The following is a 24129-nucleotide window of genomic DNA, read 5'->3' as shown; positions in this document are numbered from 1 at the left end:
CGCTACCTCGACGCTGAGCTAGCGCGCTCGGCCTGACCTTTACTTGCTGAACTTAAGAAGCGTCTTTGAGGGAAGCGTGCAGGACATACAAAACACACGCGTGCGAACGAGATGGCTGGACAATATCAGGGTCGTCGTCGTGGTATTCGTAGAATGCGTGATCGGTATCGCGCGGGGTAGGGGGACTGCGTTCGGAAGCGCGCGGTGGCATCGGCAGCGGCTCCCAGCGACTCCTGGGGTTATTCTTCCTCAGGCCACGGGAGCAGCAGCCTGCGTAGCTCGTGAGTCCGTGTCTCCCCGCACTCGTTAAGCCCGAGCCAACACGAGAAGTCGCCACTAATAAATTACAGTTTTTTACTGCCCTCGAACAGTCTCCGCCGCGCCGCCGACTAATTTATACGTAAAAATAAACATTAATCAATCAACAATAATCGCAGCTGTTCGCGCTTCCCCACTGTGAGTACTTATTTGTCTTATCTTATTACTTTATTGACACGATCTCTGCTCTTATCACGGCTAAGCTTTATTAGTGAGTGCAATTAATTTTATTGCATCATTGGGCTGAGTTTACTCGTCTATTGATGTGTTACGGTTTTCATTCAATATTTGCAGAACGACAAGAGCACAGATCTGTTATGTGAACTTTGAAAATATGTTACGTACCGTACCTTATTATGTTGCTGTAATGTCTTTTTTATTTATCAGTTAATTAGTTATATGCATCGGTACGTGGTAGTTTTCACATACACTTGATGATTTTAACATTGCATGCTATATTTTTATTATAAGTGAACTCGTGTAATTTTAAGTTTGTTGAAATTTACTCTTTGTACAGGATATAGGTAATTAATGTTATCCAATTTGAAACCCATAAGCTTCAAAAACATGCATAGTTTCCAATTTAAATTCCCATCAATTGAAATGACAAAACCATCTTCGATTTTAAATCAAAATTTTGAATAATCAAACCTATTATTATGTTAATATATCTTAGCGCCATACTTCGGCGCTAGCTATAAAAGGACATCGAAAAATATTGTCCTCATAATAGGTTTTTTCTTATAAAACTGTTGGGCACCCGAGTTGAGGCCATTCACACACCTCGAGTGACCATTTACCAACGATTTATGGTTTATTTAACAATAAAAGGAGAATGGATAAAAAAAGTTCGGTTTAGAAACTCGAAATATTGGAAGGATATGCTTTAATATGTCCCTTTGTGACTTTCAATAGTCGGACGCATCATTAGGTTCGTTTTAGTTTTTCGGTGTGAATTTCGACGACGTCAATAGCTGTACGGGTTCTTAATAAGTTGCATATTTCATGCCATCTGTTTGAATCAAGCCAAAAAAACGGGCAGCCATAAAGCAATCTTTAGACAAAAAATATCAAGAAAATTTTCCTGGACAACACATAATTCATAAAAAAATATTTTATTATTTTTATTTTAAACACTTCCTTAAAAACAACGCCTTGAAATTGTAATTAAAGTGGGCAAAGCCATTGGGCAACAGAAATAGCTCGCAATATAGCTGATAAACAATGAACAATAATGAATGATAATTCTTAACCGGCACTTTATAATTAAAGTCTACCAATATGACTTGTGAGATAAAACCAGTACTTACCTACTTGATTTTTTATTTTAATCCATTAAATTATTGTAACCCGCTGCCTTGTCTTGTCTATAGCTTTTTTTAATTCAGCGGTTTTCATTTTAAGTAGGATTGATTAAGGGATGTTGATAAATACTCTTTATAATAATTTGTGGATGATTTTATCATAATAGTGGCATCCGTGTCTATGACATAATTATGTGTATTGTTTTATACAATAAAAGGTCTTAATGCAGACGCCTAATAAATCATACACTATTAGGTACCTGCTTATAATTTTATGAATAAAAAAACACTTCCATTCAGTCACATTTAGTGCTCAATTTGACTAAACAATCTGCAAAAAAAGGTAACAGTTAAGTTTATTATGTTAATCGTGTATTAAAACTTGGTATAAACATCAAAATGCCTGAAGCTAAAAGAATTCAAACCATAATTACGGCCTACAGACCGTTTTATAGTCCAAGAGCTGTGAGACTTTTTAAAAAGAGCTATGTATTTTTTATCAATCATGCTCCGAAAGTAGGTTAGGATTGCCTGAAAAGTGATAAGTATGAAAATATCTATCTCTTTTCACGTCCGGTAGGGAACTGCTTTCTAAAATGGGATGAATGATGATGAATTTCAAATTTTAAGGAAAAGACTTTGTATTGAAGTTGACAAAGAAAACACACTTTAGAATCGAACCTCATAATAATAATAATGAACGAAGTATTTCTTGTACAAATTATGCACTGTCGAAGACATATAATTTGATGGCTGTGTATATAGGTGTGTAGCTGTGTATATAGGTGTGTAGCTGTGTAGGTATGTGAAAATAATAAATAAGAGGTATATTCTGCCTGATAATGATTTGTATCTGTTTTAATGTATACAATACAATGCTCTTTATTTCCACCAAAAGAAATGATATATGTATAAGATAAAAGACGGCCTCATCACTGAAAGCAATATCTATCAGACGACCTTTAATTAATCGTGAAGCTCCCGGTCTATCGGCGTAACGCAGTGGCAGCTCGCCGGCAGCTACGCCCGCGCTTCCTTCCTAAAGTGGCACATTCTCAGCAATCTGGTCAATTAATATTGTAATTAAAATGAAAAGACTGAGCTAACATGGAAACTGGACCACTGAGAAAAATTAGTCGAGACGTCTACCTACTACCTACGTATTTAGAACATTTTTAATAGCGTGTCTTTTCCCAAATTAGTGAGGGAACACAATTTTATTATTTTTCTGGAATCATTAATTATATGTTGCTTCTAGTTGGCCTTATATTATTATTATTTAGTGCTCACTTTACGCACTATAATAATATGAACATAATTAAAATAAAATCAGGAAGCCTAACCCCAACCAAACTTTCTTCGATCTATAAACGCGCCAATAAAAATAAAAGGTACGAAATTTTCAAAATTGGAATAACGCGGTCCGGCGGCCGTCACCCCGCGGGGCGCCACCGTCGCACTTTCTTTCAACTCGCCGCAGCGATCGCCTCGGACGAACAAAAAGTCCCCTGTCACATAAAAGCTACACGTATTAACACATCGAGCCGTGTTTACGATCCACGGGGTGGAATAATTTCTCAAGACAATGATTATTTATTGTCAGACCAGCTTTTGTCATTGTGCCGCACCATTAATAATGCCTTTGATACTTAAATATTGATCAAGGACTCGGAATTCGTTAAAAGGATCGCGGCTAATATTAATTGGTTGGTCTGGATATGTTGAATAAATAAATAGAAGGTTTATCATCTACCTGCGGTTATGTTAAATAAATATCTGAATATATCAACTACTAGCTCAACAAATAAGCGTGATTTAAATTGATGCTACATAAGTATTATTACACATTGTACCTAGTACAGTAACATTAAACGCGATATCTAACCTTATCATCATCAAATAATTAAAAATATATCAAACTAGATTGTAAGAAAATATAAATTGAACTAACAGTCCCTACAATACTATCTGTATCGAAGAGCGACCGCCAAAGTATTTACAATATGTAGGTAAGTAGGTATACTAGTGCTTCCACTTCATCGACATTGTCACCACATTTATGAAAATCCGTTTCGTCCTATACATACGATACCGATAGGTGGAAGCTTACCTTTAATGTACGGTTCCCACCAATAGACGCGATCCACAAAGTATATCTACATTTATTTGTTAAAATTTACCACGTAAAGGAATGTCTCGTTATCTATCCCTTGTGGTGTCAAGATCTGGTTGATAACTGCAGCCCAGACTCTCCTTCTTTGTCTTTTATCTTCCACAAACAAAAGTATCCGGCCAGAATTGAGTCGACAAATTATGTGTTAAATAAACGCCTTTTCGGGTACAGTCGAAAAAATCCCGAATGCAACCAACGCAGTTCAAATTTAACCCTAACCGCCAACGAATTAAGAAATCTGTGTAAACTGAAAAGTCGTGGTTGGCAGGTCCTTTATAGTCCTTTATAGGTAGAGCCATATTAGTTTAGTTTCCATACCGAGTTTGGAAGTGTTTGTGAAGTGAAAAGCTATTGATTCTGGTGTTTCCATTTGTTCAATCTTTTAGCCCGGTTCTGTTTTGTTTATCTGTTAAATAGAATGTTGGTTGGGGGGGTTTGAATTTCAGTTTATAAATAATAGCTTTATTTATTAATGGTTGATAATTCCAAAGAAACGCATAAATGATAAAAATCAAAGTTAGGTTAGTAGGTACCAGTAGGTAGAAGTATATAAATAATTTAATTACCTAACTTATTAATAAAAAAAAAACCTTAGTTCATAGATTGCTCCGTATAAGAACGTTTTAAGGAAGTTTCAAGGGAGAAAAACACTGTCACCAGCATGACTCAAGTCTCCATTCACAAAACGCGTAGTAGAATACCTATCTACCTAATGTGACGTCGATCCCATTGATGTCGGCAACGGTCACTCCTATGTTTGCCCAATACCTCAGTTTGTTTGCTGACCATACACCAACTATACGCCGGAAAGCGCCACAGGTGATGAATTACCTGGCAATTTTTTTCCCCAAATGTGTGTTTAGGAAGTTGGATCTATTTAGATATTGGTTTTGTTTATTGCCGGTTTTGTAAAGCTTTTTTTGCGCAACATCCCTGGTGGTTCTCTGTTGGACGCGTTTATGTGACATTAATGTGCTTTACGCGTTGGCTAGACGTTATCTGCGATCTGTACTTGAAATTGAGACTGCCAACGAAGTTACGGTTGCAATGTAAAGAAAAAAAAATCGGACTACTGGAATGACACAGTCCTATTTTATTCCATTTTGACGTTGAAAATAATCTGTTAGCGTTTTCATTTGTGATACTACAGTAAGGTTTAGCATAACTTACTCATAAAGTATGTAGTTTTATAATAATTGAGATAGCATTGGTACTTTTGTGATATACAATCAGCTTTAACCATATTATATAGTTAGGTAGAGTATACTGGTTGCATCCCACGAGAAATGCCCCGAAGCGATAGAAAGTCCCACCCACGCTGCTCACGCGCATCTCGGCCGTTAAAAAGTAGACGTTCTTTTTTTGAACGAAGCTCGACAATTGGCCGCCGTGTTACGCGCCACGCCCTTTCCGCGGCCCTGATTGGTGCACAGTAGCCGTGAGGGGGTTTTTTGTATACACGCGAACGGGGTATCAAATTGATTGTGGTATATAAGAGAGTAATTTTATAGCATGTTTATATGGGATTAACGTAGTTAGCTTATTATAAGAGACTTGCAAGTAGTTATGTATTCAATCAATATTAATTTCTGAATTAGAATTCCGTAGGTAGGTACTTCAGGTACTTGAATCAAATAGTTGAATGTAAAAGACATCGATGAAACATTATAAAAGCTACATAGGTAAATATTTTAATCAATAAACCAATGATAAAAATAAAATCTACATAATAAAAGAAAACACTTCCAAATTCGAAATTCAAAAAGCAATCAATCAATATAAAGCGTACCTCACACACACACGCAGCTAAGCTTCGGGCTACTGATTGGCCGTGCGTAAGCCAGTAGCGGTTTATCGTTTTCACATTATGTGCACACATGCACACATGCACACACGCTCACGACATGTACCTATGTGCAGCTGATGTCAATGTGTGAGTTATTCGTGTATGCAAGTATGGTATATGGAAAGATGAAGAAAATGTGAACTAGGTACCCGTTCACTGTATACTAAATAACTAATTAGAAAATTTAATAGAGATATTTAAAATGTAAATTTGCGATGTTGCTTGATTGTTGATGCCTGCTACTAACCATTATACTTCTCGTTCGCCATAATAGGTTTGTCGTTACATTAACTATCGAGAAGTCCAATGATAAAATTTTACACTATATAATAATATCATTAACCATTACGTATATTAAAAACAACATTAATAAGCAACTCTAACTCATGAGCCATAAAGTATAAACTCGACAAATTACGAGTCAAAGTGCGCAAGTGAGCGTAAAGACTAGACATTCGCCCGCGGATTTTAAATTTGGAATGTCTCTAAGCGCACTCAACTGTTTGCTTCGCAATATTAGTCTTTTTATCGTGAGCATTAAGGTTGATAGTTAGGGCTTAAGACAGGCATAGCCCGGGGGCTTTTTGGACGGGCGGACCTCAATATATCAGATGTTGCTTACAGATGCCTCGCCGCATCGAGAACAGGAAAAGAATAGACTCGCATTTATATTATTTAAACTTATTATAAATTGACATTTAAATAGTGTTACTTGGAGGACATGACCATAACATTTCTATAATTGTAGTACATTAGGATTTTTATGAATGTTTCCAGTTTCTTATTAGGTTTTAACATAATATTAAACTGTATAGGTTTTATGAAATTTTATCCCATCATTAAAACTCAATATTCTTTGTATAGCAAAAGATCTACACATATATCTATATAGATTATCTTATGTTGAATTGAAACTTAAAAAGTATTCAATATATTTTCTATTTTCGAGAACCGACCTACCAAATATTATTATGAATAAGTACATAGGTACTTCCCCCTATCAATAAAATGCTACTTAACTAATCTTGGAGTCAAATATCTTATAAGTAAATCTGAATATTATAGTGTGAAGTCAGCTCCACAGCGCCCCCTGTCCCGCGGCCGTCGCGTTCCTGTGGGAACGTGCCTCTGAACTGTTTCGTTATTTCTGCCTACCCGCTCATTTGTATATTATAATTTACTCTAACCAAACCGAGCCTTTAAATTGTTATTTATGATTATATGCATTGAGATTCCTAAAGCAAGATAAAGGCATCTTAGAAGCTAATTGTACGGCATAAAATTTCCATGATCGGTGAACTATTTGATCGTCTTTTCTCAAAACAAATAAAGTAGGCTTTAGATATGTAATTATAAATAAATAATAATAATAAATATGTGGGGACATCTCACACGCGGCCATCCGACCCCAAGCTAGGCAGAACCTGTGTTATGGGTATCGGTCAGCTGATATATTTACACAAATACATAGATAGATAGATACTAAATATAAATATCTATAATTAACATACTCGTAAGTAATTTAATTAGAATTAACAAAAAAGGGTGTATATATTTTAGTGGAAAAAACCGGGCGGCAGGTGGGCTCGGTCCCTGGGGGGTCACTCTAAATCGACGAACGAACGAACAAGAATTGTCACACAATCGGAACCCTTAATACAACGATAATAGAGTCGGAGTTAGCGCGGCAATTTCGTTTTTCCGAAGCTTCGGAGCCCTGCGCCAACCTCGACTCTATCTCGTTGTATTAAGGGTTCCGATTGCGTGACAATTCTCGTTCGTTCGTTCGTCGATTTAGAGACTGACACCCCTGTTATTAGTAAAGATTTATTCATAAAACCACAACAAGTAATTGTAACAAGGTGATTCAGCTCATAGCCCGCATTCCCGGGTTGAAAGTTTAAAGGACAAGCGGTGCATCCCTTTCTTTCGACCCAGATCAGTATCGGAGTGAAAGAGAAGGGTACTGGTGGCATTGTTCGTAAAAATGTCAAATAGAATGATAAACACAAAAGTTGTGTTGAAATACCGGAGCATTGAACAATAGGGAGCCAATCATTTTATTCAAATGACGGGGTTCTATAAACGGATTGTCGGTTCGATTTATGTCATGATTTTTATAGGGTTGCTTTAATTTGTGTGTCAATATGCTTTATCTATTCACCCTGTCAGCTTTTTTACCTTTGACTTTATGTAACTTCTGAAATCTAAATGGCTATGAAAATTACTCTCTAGCTCTCAATAGACAATATTTTTTTCCTTAAATCACATCAAGTTATCATACCAGCATTGCTTTAGGTTACTCCCTTAGGCCACCTAATTATCTAGACAACATTTAACATCAAAAACGTCGGATTTCTCCGTCGACAAAAGGCTCGACAACTCGACATGTCATCGGATTCCTGGAACTCCGTTTAGACGTCACGCTGACTTGCGATCGCGTTATAAGGGCCTCATTGATCGCTGACAAAGCCTCAAAGCCTTTATAATGGTCGTATTACAGACACGTCTATACAGCCAGTGACAATAACTTGATAAATATTAGAACGTTGGAGCAGCGCCGTTGTCGGCGAAAGCTTTGATTACGATTTTGACGTTTGAAGTTTGGATGTCGAATCGGTAGTGTTGAAAGTGTGCTGTTAAATAATAATTTATAAATAATGCAATTCGGCTGTCCCATTTTAAAACACAGTAACAGCCATGAGACAAAATGTTCAGGAGAGCCAAAAAACGTTTTTGTACCTTCATTTCAATGCCCTGGTAAAACTATGATAGATATCTGAACAAATGTAAGCTTAAAAGAAGCGGCAGAACCTAGGCTTTATATACAATACTATTTCATTTAAATATGACTAAAATTGTTGCTGTAATGCACAAAAGAAAACACTTACTAGGTTTTATATGGTTTTCTCACCCTAAAACCGCCCTCACTGACCATTTCATAACCTAGTAAGGGCCATTATTGTGTCATTTAAGACAAGTTAAGTATATTGAAATTGCAATAATTGCGTAATAATTTCATTTTTTATATGTTTGGGATCCTTCACATATTATAAATCCAATTTTGCAGCACTTTTACACGACGGCACTATAAGTAATAGCTGAAATACGGGCATATTTTTATGTTTGTTTTTTTGTTTTATGTAAATGAATTAAATAGCCATATTCTTCTGAATATGGCTATTTAATTCATTTAGGCTCTAACATGAAAATTATTTATGGCTGCCTTCAATTAGACAATATTTCCTAAATTTCTATCTAAAAATCAGTTTTATAACTTGTTTTTTTTTTGTTTATGCAAAATAGGGCTAGTAGAAAGATTCTAACGAGAAAGGTCTCTATAGCTTTTATAAAGAAGACAAAATTTACTTATGTTCTACTTTTAATTCAATTGTCTAGGTTTCATTGGTGCAAAGATACAGGTTCTGAAATGTCTGATATTTTGTTCGAAAAAAGTGTTAGTAATAATGTATGCCATTTGTGACTTACTAAAATTAACGGACGAAAATTGTCCTTTGCTGACCATTTCAAAACCTAGTAAGCGCCATTGACCATTTTAAAACCTAGTAAGTCATTTTCACTTACTGTGTTTTAAAATGGTTGGTGGCTCTTACTATGTTTTGAAATGGTTTTCTTGGCATTTTTGATTTCGCAGGGTGGAGTTACTAGGTTTTTAGAAATTTTATTTTCGTTTCTAAGCGGTTTTTTGATATTCTGACAATGCAGTTTTGTGCGGAATCGCCTAAAATAATGTATAAATCAAAGACCCGTTTTTTTTAAAGTTGGCGGTTACTGTGTTTTGAAATGGGACAGCCGAATTGAATATATGTTTCTTGTTACAAAAATTAGTAATACAGTGGGAATTGTATTACTCTAGAAAATTTACTGAAGTTCATTAACTACCTAGATGTTGCCCGCGACTCTTGCGACTCTGGAATTGCGGGATAAAAAGTTGCATATACCTAGGATATTAGCTTCCTACACACAAAATTTCATCAACATTGGTTCAGCCATTATGCAGTGAAAGAGTTGCATACATCTATACTTACAAACCATCGCGTTTATAGCTCTAATATTAATAGCGTATATTATTTTCTACCTTATCTAAGTAGGAAGGATTAGTAAAATTAACTTTATAACCCAACATAACTTATCATTTTTAGTACAATTTAAAAAGAACAAATTAGTACTCTCTTAATGGTTGTGCGCAGACATTTTTATTGTTTTGTGATAAATTTTAATTACTTGCTATCAATGAGTATTCTAGACTTTTAACGATCGCCATCCTGATCTAGGGTTCAACAGTTCAATGTTGGTATAACCTAGGCAAACTACCTAGGATAATAATAATTACTGATGTGTTTGAGTATCAAGCTAAAATAACCCTAATGGAGTTTGGAGTTGTTACCTTAGCTTAGATTATAAATCTAAGTTGTAATTAGACTCTATTTTGGTAACATAAAATCTTCATAAATATAATTATTATGTACCTAGTTCCCTACCTACGATTTTTATAATTATTTTAACCAAAATACACAATTACTAATACAATGTCCTTAAATTATTACTTCGGCAGCTTTGTCAGTTAACGTGGATGTAGTATAACTATAATAAAATAACTCTATACAACAAATACTACCTTTTTATATTCTGTAATTGATAGATCGTTGGACCAGCAATATTGACGTTTCAATGTAGTTGGTGTAAAGTTACATAGTTGCTTTCAGAGTCCGGAGCTCTTTGTGTTGATTTGTGGAATTTTGCGTAATTAAGTTGATGTCTATTCGTTAATACAAATTGTTCATTGCCACTATTGTAGACAACCTTTACAGCGGCGATGTGCGAGTTGTAATGTGGCCCTAATAATCGTGCAAAATAAGATGTATTACGACCATTAAACCAGTAACTAAAGCCGTGGTTTCACGATACGATTACGTATGGACCGAGTGACTCGGGGGGGTTACTCTACTACTCTGTATACTGACGATAAGTGAACGAACGAGAGCAGGGCCTCAAGTCTGCTAAGGAATGGCGGCCCAATGCTTTGTCGTCTGAATAGTTCCCCGACTTTAGGTATCCGTTTTCTCTTGGTTACTGAGTCCCAGTAGTGCAATATGAAACACTTAACACTTATTACTGTTTATTAACGTTAGTTCTTTAAAAAAGATGCAATAAATATTTCCTAAAACGCAGATAATTAATACCTACGGTGCGAAACCCATGCTGCCGACACTCAACTGTGCCGCCATTCCTTAGCAGACTTGGGGCCCTGTACGGTCGTTTAATACAACAAGATCTGAACCTCTGCTAGGCCATTTTAATAAGATTTCAATGTATTTAACTAAAATATTAAGTACATATCGAAAGACATGACACGTATAAATCATTAACCTACATGACACACAGTCATGTTACATATGGGGCCGACATTCTCGCCGAGTCAAAACCATCTTTATCTTAATAATTAATCTCAAATTGAGTCACACTTCGAACAGAAGTCAAAACCGCAAGCTTGACGAAATTAAATAACTTTATAAGACACATCATGTTAGCATGGATTGTGGAAACTCTCAATTCTAGATTACTTTACTCGCCAATGCGTCATCTAGTTACTCAAGTAGTCATAGATCCGCTTGATCTAAATCTTTCAAAAAATCTTATAAGTAGGTATAAATCTGGGAGTTTTGACAAATTTAATTTAATATAAGTTAGTTGCTCTGCTTCAAGACAGTGTCTACAGTTTTGGTAAATATTATTATATCTTATACTTTAGTTGTTACCGGCAAAGACTGGGTACAGAAATGTACCTTTGCCTATCCAGGGAAAACATCTAGGAAATTAGCAGCCATTACCGAATGAATGGTCGACCGAATGGCGTAATGGCTAGTGACCCTGACTACTGAGCCGAAGGTCCCGGGTTCGATTCCCGGCTGGGGCAGATATTTGTTTAAACATAGATATTTGTTCTTGGGTCTTGGGTGTTGATATTTATATTTAGTATCTATCTATCTATGTATTTGTGTAGATATATCAGCTGTCCGATACCCATAACACAGGGTCTGCCTAGCTTGGGGTCGGATGGCCGTGTGTGAGATGTCCCCACATATTTATTTATTTATTTATTAACCAGTAAAATGCAGTTTATTAATTTGTGTTTCCTACAAACTACAAACATCTTTGTTAGGTTACAACAGTTGGTTAAAGTAGTCATGCTTATTCATAAGCACATACTTACTTTGCATAACTACGTATTAAGTAAATAGAAGTAGTACATAGCTCTTAAAATCTATGTGGTAGTTGGCTGGTATATATACCATACCTGCCTAACCAACCATAACAGTATTTTCACGAACATATAAATCTATAGTGAATGAAATTCAGTCCCCTGAACTAATGAACACAGGCAGGAAGCCTGGGGGGGCTTCCTCATCCAGCTACTACGAGTCTACCGACTTAACCCCTAATAAGCCATAGTATATGGATGCCACCTTGTTTTGTACAACCCCTTGAGTTAACGGTGAAAACCAATGAAATAATTTGAGTAGCCATAGCTGTTTAAAGGGTTAAAAACCATACTGGAGGGTTAGGGTAATCGTCATATTATACGAGATGTGGTTAGCACAGCAGCTTTTTGAAAAGGTTCAGATTTCGTAAGTTAGTCCTTAGGGCGTCCCGCGCTACGTTTCATCTTCGTGGTCTCTACTCGAGAACTCGTTTCAAAGCTATAAAAATCGCATAAGTGTCCCAGCACGTAAGTTCCGCGTATTACACTTTATAGCTTCCTTAAAATATGGAATTTGAATTTTTGCTGGTGAATGTTGGTTGAACGCTTTAATGTGTTCAAACGAGAATTTTAGTGTTGAAATGTGTTGAAAGAAGGTGTTGAGCACAATTAAATGGTTTATGCAACGTAAAATTGAACAATCTCCATCAACGGATATTTTGTAAAATCTCGGTTAACTGGGAAAAGTAGCTTAATTAAAGAAATAAAAACTCATAAATCTCATATAAAACCAGATCTATACCTAGTACCTTACTTAGTGAAAGTCATATTATAATTATGCTTCTACTTAAAGTTATATTCTAAAAAAAAATTAAGATCTCGACATAAAACATCCAGGGGCACTATGTAAGCTAAACCCTGAACCTCAACACTAAAATACAAACTGCAACAGAACTGATATTATGTTTAACCTGGCACTCACTTTACTGATTACTGACCCAATTAAATCAACCAAATTCCTTATTCTGAGTGTCGTGAGCTGGCCATATTCTCAAACTTTCCAACCAGCCAGCGTGACATGTCAATGAAAGTAGCCACTGCCTTCGCCCCGAGGTCCCAGTAATGACAGAAGCCGAAATGTATTAAAACATTACCTGATGACCGGGCGTATTGCATTTCTGCGACTGTGCGTTTAGAGAATTGGCGTTGATTAATGATTTGGAGGTTTTGTAACATTTGGAATGTTATGTTATGAGTGAAGTTAACAGCCTATTTGGAATAGGTGTTGTAACTGTGCTATTAAAGTGTTATTGTTCATTGAAGTAGATATCATATTCAACAAGACTAAACGAATATGTCTACGTTTAGAAAGTAGAACTTAAATTTATTTACATAACAAATATAAATCGCACCCACCAGCCACCACAAAATAATGAAGTGCTCAAAACAAGGAAGTGTAGAATTCGGTGAAACGTCTTGCGCCTCCGATGGTACGGTATTGCGTCGAAACTTGGGGGTCACTCTCTAAGACGAACAACGAAGCATCAAGGCGCTGCTGCGCGAGCCACGACTCTATCTCGTTGTACTAAACTTGCCGATTGTATGAAAGGTGTCGTGGGTTCGTTTTTCGTGAGTATAGAGTGAGTGGAGTGAGACGTCGTGAGTGAAACGCACGGCGGTAGCCGGCAGCCACCGGCGCTTTCCCACCGCGCGGCCGCGCAGCGTATGTAGCCGGGAAGTAACAACAGGTGGAGAAAAAATATGTAATAACCCTCAAATTTATAGAATTTTTTGTCACTATAAAAATGCACAAATCACTTTGTTGAGTACGAAATCCTACTTTTTGACTGACAAAACTTGTGTGTTAATTACAGTAACAGTAATTTTTAATCTCTAAACTTATTTACACAAATTTATTTACTACCTTGTTAATGAATATAACTAACTAAACGAGCTACCTACATATTAAAATATAAGTAGGGAGATTTCGTAAATGTTGACCTAGACGGTAAAAAAATGTTATGAAAACTATTGATTACAGAACCCGAGTAATGAATAGTCTGAAATTATGTATAAATAAACTTCTTAGGTACATAGATTAGCACGGTGGTAAACCCTAGTTCAGCAAAAGTAACAGTTTTAGTAGGCGGAAAAAGATCTAAGTCCGAGCAAGTAAGTTATAGATCTCGTATATAAACGGCGCATTTTAACTAAAAAACAATATTATTCGACAAAAACTCAAAAACTAAGGGTCAAAATCTTTACCTACCAGTCGAATAGTGTAACATAAAAAAATGCACCGAAATTATAAATTATCAACCAGATAATAATATATATTAAAATCTTAAAACAACACGACACGGCGACCGCGATAATAAATTAACACCCTCGATATGACTAATCCGCCGAAAACAGCAGACAAATGAATACCCTAAAACAATCGCCGGCCGCCCAAGACCATGATGTCACCGGCCGAAATTTTCCCGACGGCTTCTTACGCGCGCGCTACCTGTTCATTCACTCCCCCGATGGTGGGGTGTAACCGTGTAATGTTATCAAGTAGTTTCAGAACGTTTCCGCACCCTTACTTAGCTTCGCCGCAGTCGCAGTTGCGAACAGCACCCGCTCTTGAACGCACGTCTCAACTACCGCTAGACGAACGTTCCAATTTCAAATAAGTTTTATTTTTCAACGTGGTTCAAAGTTTTTTTTTAAATTTTATTTTTAAAAGTTTTATTTGTTAGTTGCCAGTGCTGTGGTTTTTAATGTTTTAAAATTAAGCTGTTCTCTTGTTAAAGTGAAAGATAGTTGGAATACTAATTTATTATATTAATTTAGTGAGGTCTGCTGTGGTAAACAGGTAAATAGTGTGTTTAATAGTTTCATTCTATCTATATATATTATATTTTAATTTTATATATTAATTAAAAAAAAATATTTTAATTATTGGGACTCCGGTTTTTTATATTTTATTGAAATTTATTTGCACGTGCTTTGCAGGTTTCTCATGAATTAAGTCTTATTAATTAAAAAGTTAATCCTTTATCTTACATATTACACTCGCGAGCAATAAAAAATTCCAGTGATAGCAATGGCAGGTGGAACATTTTCATTGCTCACAAGTATGTGTATATATGTAGGTACTAGGTACACTTACAGCGTAACTACCTAACAATTATCTTCCCCACGTCATAGTTTTAAGGTAATACGCCGTAGTAATAAGAAATAATAGTCTATAATTTACGAACACATACGCACCTATCTTAACTACTTACCCATAGTAATAAATTAGCATAAATATCAGATAAATCTTGATAATTGCCCTGATTATGTTCTGTGTAGGTAAAGATTGCCAAGGTATTGTTTCACACGTTAATTTTCAAATATATTATAATTATAAGTTGTATGTATACCACTTACATTGAATAGGAAAGTAACTAACAACTAACCGGCACCCATTACGGTATTACCTCTACCCTGTACTCAAGAAACGTAATCTAATTAATAAAACAATTAAAACTTATAATATCCTCAAAAATAACCCTTGCAACCCTCGCAATAGAACCGAAACGGCAAAGCGCACTAACTAGTGCACTTATCAAAAATGTACACCTAAAGATTAAGACAGCGCTTAGGTATAAAACGTCTTAATGACCACTCCCGCCCGCAGTCTATACCCGCCTTTCCCTCCTCCACACACGGTTACACCACATCAGACCATGAAGCAATTAGTCGAGATAGCTCCGCTGATAAGTTATCTTTTGTTTGCGCAGGCGTGCTCCGTAGCCCCGCCCCCCGCGCGTCCAGTCAAGATGTTCGCCGTGATGCAGATAGACGAGGACCACAGCCGCGACTTCAGACGCAAGCTGCGTCCGAAGTGCGAGTTTGTGTGCAAGTACTGCCAGCGAAGGTTCACCAAGTCGTACAACCTGATGATCCACGAGAGGACCCACAAGAGCCCTGAATTGAGCTACAGCTGTGAGGTGTGCGGGAAGAGCTTCAAGAGACAAGACAACCTGCGCCAGCATAGGTAAGTGGGATTTAATGTTTTGGGCTAATGAGTGTGACTTCCTTGTTTGTATCATTAGTTAGGGTTAGGTGGTTAGGGCAATTAGGTGTTAAACCACAAAAATGTTTCTTGATCTCAAATTAACGTTGTTAGGTTATGCCGGAATACATACGTTTGAAATGTGTGTTGGTGTCTTTTATTCATGTTCAATAAATGAATAAAAGACACCAAAAAACATTCCGTCAAATCGCACCACCCGATACTCTCAAATGCTCGTTTCATCCATCATGCATTATAGAAGCTGCTACCATTGCATAAATTTCAATCATATTGTAACTTACAACAACTCTACATATTATGTTCGTAAAAAATGAGTTTGTAGGCAATAGGCCTAGATCTGAATCAATATTCCGAGATTCCGACCGAATACCAGTGCCAACACGGCCCCAAGGCCTCCTGCGGCCGGCCATCAGCCCAGATTAAGGCCTGCCTCATCAGCGGCCCGCTGGCACGAGCGGCTTCTACAGTTACTGACCGCAGGACCTGCAGCCTTGCAACACACACCCTGCTACCCTATTCACAGTGCTGAAGTACGCTCGTGTTGGTATCGTTACTATGACAGACCTATATGACAAGATGCTACCAAATGCACTGATTACTGTGAGAACCGGGCGGCCGAAATTGGTATAGGAATTATTATTTTTGATACTGATAAATGACAGATGGACGGAACTAAATTATGTATGAACCAAAATTTTATCATATTATGATCAACCTTTTGACACGCACAGTACGCACACTTGGGGAATCTAGTCATATAGGTCTGTGGTTATGATCTACCTTATTAATACATTACACTCATCACGTCGACTAAATTCGTTCACTCGAAGTCTCAAAAATTTAAAAAATACGTCTCGAAACCTACGGGCGTATAGAGGCTGATCGTAACGATACCAAAACGAGTGAACTTTTGTACTTTGAATAGGGTAACTGGACAAGTGAACAGTGAACGCTCACTTATAGTGAAAACTCAACCTGTGGCTGCATAAGCGTGGATGTTTTCACATATAGTCAGAGACAATTTCAAGAAACAATTGTGTTGGATTTCCCGGGCAGGAGTTAATGAACCATCATAGGCACTATGGATGGTTCATAAAGAATTACCTACTGTTTCGTCAGCAGACTGCTGCGAATTACACAAGTTGGATTCACTATACTTACTTAACGCTGTAAATAACGCAGCTATAGGTTTCAAAAAACAGGTAAAAGAACATTATCTTTCCTCCATCTTGCAATAGTACCTAGTTACCTACCTATATTATATAAATCTATATAACTTTGATTACATTATGTATGTATGTATTTAAGTATTTATTATTAAACATGAATGTTTACTACATTTTGTACACCTTCCTCATTTATTCTTTAAGTCTCTCCTCCACCCAAAGGTTGCCTGGAAGAGATCGCTTTTAGCGATAAGGCCGCCTATTGCGTTATATTGTAAATTGTTATTTGTGTAAATTGTTTTTAAGTCAATAAAGTAGTATTCTATTCTATTCTATTCTAAATATTAAGCGCAATGATGTAAAGTTTAAAACAATGCGGATTCCAGTAAATAATTTCTGAACGATAGAACTTATTTTGTTAAAAATTCCTCAACAGCCTTGATTTGCATCATTAATGTAAAGATAGAGTCACATAATCACATAAAGAAGCGCGTCAGTGGTTAACATCAATAATTCTTACGTACGGTTTATATGTTCACTATTGTACACAATGTATTTTCCCTTTATCTCGCATCATAAAACGTTCTGTCAACTCGAAAGAAGGTTTATTGCGCATAATAATATCACACACGATAATTATCAACTTATTGTTGGCTAATAAGAACAAATGCGGCTTAAGAATCTTAAGATCCGCCTGTCAGTGAAATTTCCATAGAGAGTTCAGTAAACTTCTTATTCGTGGTGCGGCCACACTTGCTTGAACATACGGCTAAGATAGGCCGTTATTATTCTGAGATATGCAGTGACACTCTCGTATGTTGTCACTTGATAATTAACATACAATGTGTTGGTAGCGAGTGTGGTGATGAGAGGCCGGGGTCGCGACCTGCAACCGTTCGACTGACAGCCATGCAAATCTCTCGGCTGTTGCCTGAGAAAATATGTGTGTCATACGTTACATACTTACATACAAAGTTGGTTGAGTTGCACAACTTTTTTACATTTTGTGTTTGATGTGTTTCTAAATTTTGACACCATCAGTCGTCTTGAAGCGTCGAAGATATAGCTGAGATTTGTAAGTGACCCAAGCCATTGAGAGCTAAATCTGGTCAATTTGCAACTGAACACATTACAGCTTATTTATAGCTATCTACCAGATTCACAGAGCAGTCAGTGCGATTCGTGTGCGCTCACGACACACCGCGCACGACACATCGCACATTCGCGCACTGATAAGAGCCTTCGTTCTCCCGGATGCCCGGTACCGCGATCTCTGCCCCGCTACCACGATCCTTGTCGATCGCTCACGCTTCGCGATCGTGACGCTCCGCAGTGTTAACGGTGTATAATGGGCCCTAATACCGCCTCCGAAACTGTGCGAACCCACCGGTAGCCTCAGAGGACCCACACGTGACCGGCAAAGTGTAATTTGCAGCCAAACACGGAACTGTAATGTAGAGGGTAATGCGATGCGTTTAAGGTTGCCAGTGAGATCGTATTGGGATCGCGGTCAACATCGCGCGCTCGTGAGGCGACGGGATGCGCTGTGTGGAACGTGAGGCAGAATGGGTCACATCACAGATTTGAGTACATTCAAGAGCAGAAGACAACGCTCTATCCATATGGATGCAGCGATTGTAGTAGGCCGTTTACTCTGATCAAAACTACAAACAATACAAACTATAACCTTACAAAGATAGAGCTATTTTCTAGTTCATTAGGCGCATCGCATCCGGGTACTTTGTACGATTACAGTACGGTTCCCGCACGCTAAATAACTGCGTGTGAATCTGTCCATCTCGAAGCCTCATCGTGAGCGCCACCGGCGGTACTTAGTGGTACCGCTACTGAAGTTTCTCGTTTCTATATAAATGTGTGTTTGCCCGTCCATACGTTCACCCATTGTGTTTATCTTGCATCAAGTGATGTGCTCTGATAGCGTGGTTCCTTGTGTTTCGGGCACGACTGCCTGATTACGCCAACGGTTTTTGGAAGCATGTTTTACTGAGTTTTTTGTTCTGGACTAGAATTCAGCTAATCGCATTTTAGCGGTGCCTTATTTGTAACAAGTCTAGACATTATTCTGCCATTTTAGTTTATCTATCAGGAATGTGACTATCAGCAGCTAAAAGGCTTATTGTGTCAGATCATTAACATTTACGTTTCCCAGCTGCATCTAAATCAAAACCAATAACAACGCATTGTGAGGTTAAAAGGGCGCCTTAAGTTGCTTAATTACGTCGCGAGAGTCTCTACGTCCCATTTAGTTAGCGAGTAGGTCACTAGCACATGTTCCCGCGCGCGTGGGCTGACTATCGGCCAATCGTCGCCATCGTTCGATTCTCAAATCGATTATTCGAACGCGGTAATGGGCAATTTATGGAGACGGTTTCGCGATGTATTAAGCCCGATGGCCTATGTCGATGGGTGTGAGAGAACCATTAATTTACCGAAATACTGGCCGCTAATGCAAACTGTTCTTCCGCGCCGGTTGGCCGTTCTAAAAAAGAAATTGAATTTCGAATTTGGATTGTGTCCCGTGATTTTCTCCCGTTGTAATGTTTTGTTAACACGTCGCAGCACGCCATTGTCTGCGCATCCGAGTGCCGGTTAATTAGCTGTTAGAGCAACACAGAATTAGGTGCACGAATACAGGGCCCGTTCATTTACGATTCGTTGGTTTGCGGGAAATAAAACTGTTATTTGCGCCAAAATAGGAAAATTTGAATATTGAGGATGCTTAAGTAGGTATAATGTTATGTTTTGACTAAGCAGATAATGATAATGACAGGCGTAATTATTCATAATAAGTACTTATTGGTATTATCACGCATGCTCCACACACAACATTTAAACGTCCCATATACAACTACGTCTTTTCAAAATAATCTAGTTTACTGCAAAAACTGCGCACCCTGTAGCACAGTGTTACTGTGAGTTCCCACAGCGCACATACAGGGTGCGCGCTCACGAACTAACCTGCTTGCGCACGGAAGAGAACGGCTGTCACCTACGCCCTTTGCTTCACTACACGTAATTGTGATCTGAATCGGTGCGATTCGATTCACAGCTAGCCGGCGGAATCGGTGTCGCAATCGAATTAATCGATTCGGAATTTCACGTAAGAACTAGAAATACTTTTTTTTGTTTTAATACTTTTAATTCAACTTCTATCGAATAAATGTCAGTTTTGTTTGAATATAAATTGAATAAATCTACGATATCAGCACAATAATCCACAGTGTAAAGAAACTAAAAGCCGTATGGATCACTTTCCAAATTCCCCGTTTCGAGTGTAATTTATTACGTACATAGCCCGATAAAGACAACATTCTCTCTCCGATCGATAAAAACAAAATCCGGCGCACGCTGACAGTCACATTTAATATCTTCATCACGAGCGCATATTAATTAGCCAACGATTATCTCGTTCCGATGGTGATCAAGTATTCAAACGCGCCGCGAATAACCCTAAATTCAAATTCGGAATTTGCGATGCGGTCTCCGAATTCCCGAAATGTTACAAGTTAATTTTTACGAGTTATTTGGCGGGAAATAAAGACCTCAGAGTCCTCAGATCTTTAGTTACGGTGCGGCCGCAATGGAACATAAGGAATAAAGTTGTAGGTTACTTTTGACGTTAATCCCCTTAAAATGTTAAAACTGTTCATTGTTGCGCGCGAAAACAGAAAAAGTTTCCGAAAGGAGGTTGAGCGGTCGGAGTAATCCTCTTTTTTACACTTCGAAGAGGTTTAATCTCGTCAGTAGGCTGAGGCTACGGTGCTTTCCAAGAAAATTTATCGTTGATAAATATAAGAATTATACCTAAGACAATGAAAATATTTTTGTGGTTTAATCCTTAGTTTTTTTAGTTTATTTTAACGGTGTTTTAGTGACAACAATGATATTGGCCGTTCTTTAGACTATTATAGGATTATAAGCAAAATGTTTAAAGGTTCCGTTATAAAGAATCATTTACTTTGTATATAATATTTCCTACACAAAATCTGATGCACCTACTTGTTATTGTTTATTTCTAATATATTTCTGAAAAAACTAATCTAACTCTAATTGCACATTTTCAGATTTCAATTGCACACATTAATCAATTTAATTTTCAGCATGTCCTTACTCTATTAACTCGAAGAGATCTGTCCGCGGGGAACAGACAAAAAATAACGAAACGATTATAGCGTTGTTGTTATTTGATATTTTGAATTACTGTTATATTAATAACATGTTTTTCTCAATTGTTGTAGATGTAGTCAATGCTTGTGGCGGTGAAGGTGAGCAAGATAGCACGATCCAACTACAGCGGTCTCTTTCTTACACAATAAGTAAGATGCACAATATATTAATAGATTTTATAATCATTGTGACTATTACATACATAGTTCGAGAGGTCACAGTTTAAAATCTTAGAAGCTGACGAATAGCTGATTGTGTATATAGTTTTTTCGTATATTGAGCTATAACTTCTAGGATTTTAAACTAACCTGTGTACCTATAATATAGAAATAATTCTATTTTTTTTTTCATAAAAAGAAGACCGCCTAAAACATAATCAATTTAGATCGTGCTCTAAATAAATGCCCTGCAAGCATTTGATATCTTTGAATTAACATTTCTTTTAAAATTAACCATCTTTTCACTTACCTTTTCTTAACCCTTATACAGTCATATTAAATATTACCTTTTTGTTTCAGAGAAATACATTACAATCCATCGAAAGAGACCATGCACATACGATGGTGATCCGGCAGGAATACAGCCTACAACATACATTTAACATGAGATTGAGAACCACAATCAACACGTGACTCTATCTTGTAACATTTAAGATACACTATTCATTGCATTTTCAGCCTCCTAGGTACAATTTAAAGTCTGGCGTCTCTGCTGAGATAGGTATAATTAAGCTGTTATTTAACAGATTATATAAAATAAATAACTGTTTCCATAAAATATCATTGGAGCAGATAGCAGTAATCGTGCTTAACTTTTAACCCAGCCAGGAAGAAAGGGCTAAGCAATGTTTTGTTTGAACGGTTGATCTTTTACTGTTTTTCATCAGCCGTTTAGTAATGTCCGTCCCAGTTCTGAAATAAAAATGGAGTATATTAAAATGTAGTAACTATAATTATTTCTATAAGAATTTCAATTGTAGAGATATTTTGTGCTGCATTCGTTTAAAATGTTGTTTTTACAATTAATTTTTATTTGAACTGAATTAACATTCAATGTTCTGGTGATTTGTAAATAGTATTTATTAGGTTAAGTTGACTGTAGCATTTAAATGGCTTAGTTGCTTTTTATTGTAATGTAAAAATATTTATATAATATTTAAAAATATTATTAAAAAGTATTAGCTGCTAGAAGACCGGTGATTATGTATGCTGATACGTAAAAAATCAAGGGTGTCTTTTCTTATTTATTAATAACAAAATTATGTTTAGAATTGATATGTAATTCCATTTAATGCTTCTTGTATATTATGAGTATCGTTCCTAATGTTTATTTGTATGTGTTTCTAAGGAAACCTACAACTATGAAGTATTACTGTACGCATTTTTGTAAACGTAAAAATAATGAATAACTTTCAACCTACCTAATTGTTTTAAAACTCTGATCTGGTATATCATCCTAATTATATATTTAATAAATGCACTTTTAAAAATTAAATGAAATCGTTACTTTGTATTGAATTTGTTTAAAGCTCCGTATTTATTACATACTGTATCTTCAAAATAGCACGGAAAGTTTTTTGTACAGACTTTGCCATATTTCGAGCGATTGCGAAATAATCTAGGTAAGGTTTGGAATTGCTTGTCTTTGTACGTGATATACTTATATATTAATTATATATGTACTGTCATATAAGACAATAGTGCTATTATGTACTTGCTTAGATATTTTAATTTACGCTATAAAACTAAAATATTGTCAAACATGGTTAGTATGTAAATTATTGTGCCAATAATAAGAGAATTTCAACAGAATTAAAATCTGTTGCGTCGCCATATTCTGACTGTAGTTGTAAAATATATATAATATTCACGATTATTTACTTAAATATTGTATTCCAGTTCATTGAGTAGGTCAATGAAAATAAATGATTTTACATTGTAGAATGTTCATTAATTTTATTACATCCCTTTTCATCAATAAATTACCAAGGTATTTAAATTGTGTGAGAAACAATTCAGTAGAATCTGAAAAAAATTGGTAATAAATTACTATAATCAGCAATATCTTGCATGACAGAGGAAATATGATTAATGCATAAATATGTGAAGTATAAGATCTGGTCTCAGTCAATTGGATTAGTTTTCAGGTGGTGCCAAAGGCTAATAAGTACTTACATTTAGCTGGTGCAGTTACGCTTCTGGTAAACATATTAGTTTAGACAGTCACAGAATTAGCTAGTTGAAGGCATTTTTCGCAAGTAAAGTAGGTATTGAATTGGACTAGATCGCCGTAAGCCACTGTACTGACATCTTTTTAGTGGAATTAACGAGAGAAAGACGTAGCTCTATAATAATATGAATGAAGAAAGAAGCGCGACGTAACACGCCCGTGTCAAAAATCAAACAGAATAATAAAATGGTTGCCCAAAAAAACTCTTTAAAGTGTATGCAGTCTATACAGTTTCTGTTAAAAATGTTGGCGGTCTTGGACTCTACTTAAACGCAAACCTACTATGCGCTATTTTATAAATTAATTTCATAACTTATCTTACAATGGCGTAATATGTTGTAGAGTGAGCTCATTACCTGTAGCTACCAATAACAACGCGGTTGGAAACTGGCAATTATGTTGTCACTTCATTACACATGACAGCCAATAGGATGCCTTTAAATAGCTATAACTAATAATTTGATGACTGCATTGATTAAAGAATACTATAGAATCAAAACTGCACTGAGTATAAACTTAATTCAAGTAACAACATGAGAAACTCGTGATATAAATAGGCGGGCGAGTATAAATGCCAAACAACTGTACCGAATTGGGCGTATTTCAATTATAC

General features: G+C 36.5%; 1 protein-coding gene across 3 annotated transcripts; it reads left to right on the top strand.

Moving 5' to 3' along the window:
- The first annotated feature begins 204 nt into the window (after nucleotides 1-204).
- LOC105391794 (protein drumstick) lies at nucleotides 205-23227 on the top strand. Of its 3 annotated transcripts, XR_005254569.2 has the most exons (4): nucleotides 228-456; nucleotides 15638-15894; nucleotides 21359-21436; nucleotides 21806-23227. XR_005254569.2 is itself a non-coding variant. In XM_011563343.3 (3 exons), the coding sequence occupies exons 2-3, from the start codon at nucleotides 15677-15679 to the stop codon at nucleotides 21852-21854; spliced, it is 267 nt and encodes an 88-aa protein (XP_011561645.1). In that variant the 5' UTR covers nucleotides 205-456; nucleotides 15638-15676; the 3' UTR covers nucleotides 21855-23227. The 3 variants fall into 3 exon arrangements, 2 of the variants coding, with proteins under 2 accessions (XP_011561645.1, XP_011561646.1); XM_011563343.3 differs by lacking the exon at nucleotides 21359-21436 and having other exon boundaries at nucleotides 205-456; XM_011563344.3 differs by lacking the exons at nucleotides 228-456; nucleotides 21359-21436 and adding an exon at nucleotides 14396-14724.
- The last annotated feature ends 902 nt before the right edge of the window (nucleotides 23228-24129 follow it).

Source organism: Plutella xylostella, chromosome 3, assembly GCF_932276165.1.
Source record: "Plutella xylostella chromosome 3, ilPluXylo3.1, whole genome shotgun sequence".
NCBI classification, from domain to species: Eukaryota; Metazoa; Arthropoda; class Insecta; order Lepidoptera; family Plutellidae; genus Plutella; species Plutella xylostella.
This window is presented reverse-complemented; position numbering and strand designations above follow the sequence as displayed.

Bases quoted from the DNA above. Each gene is read 5' to 3' on its own strand.
- LOC105391794 (XM_011563343.3), top strand. From the start codon at position 15,677: ATGTTCGCCGTGATGCAGATAGACGAGGACCACAGCCGCGACTTCAGA. The intron at 15,895-21,805 runs GTAAGTGGGATT...TTTTTGTTTCAG, and splicing joins GACAACCTGCGCCAGCATAG to AGAAATACATTACAATCCAT.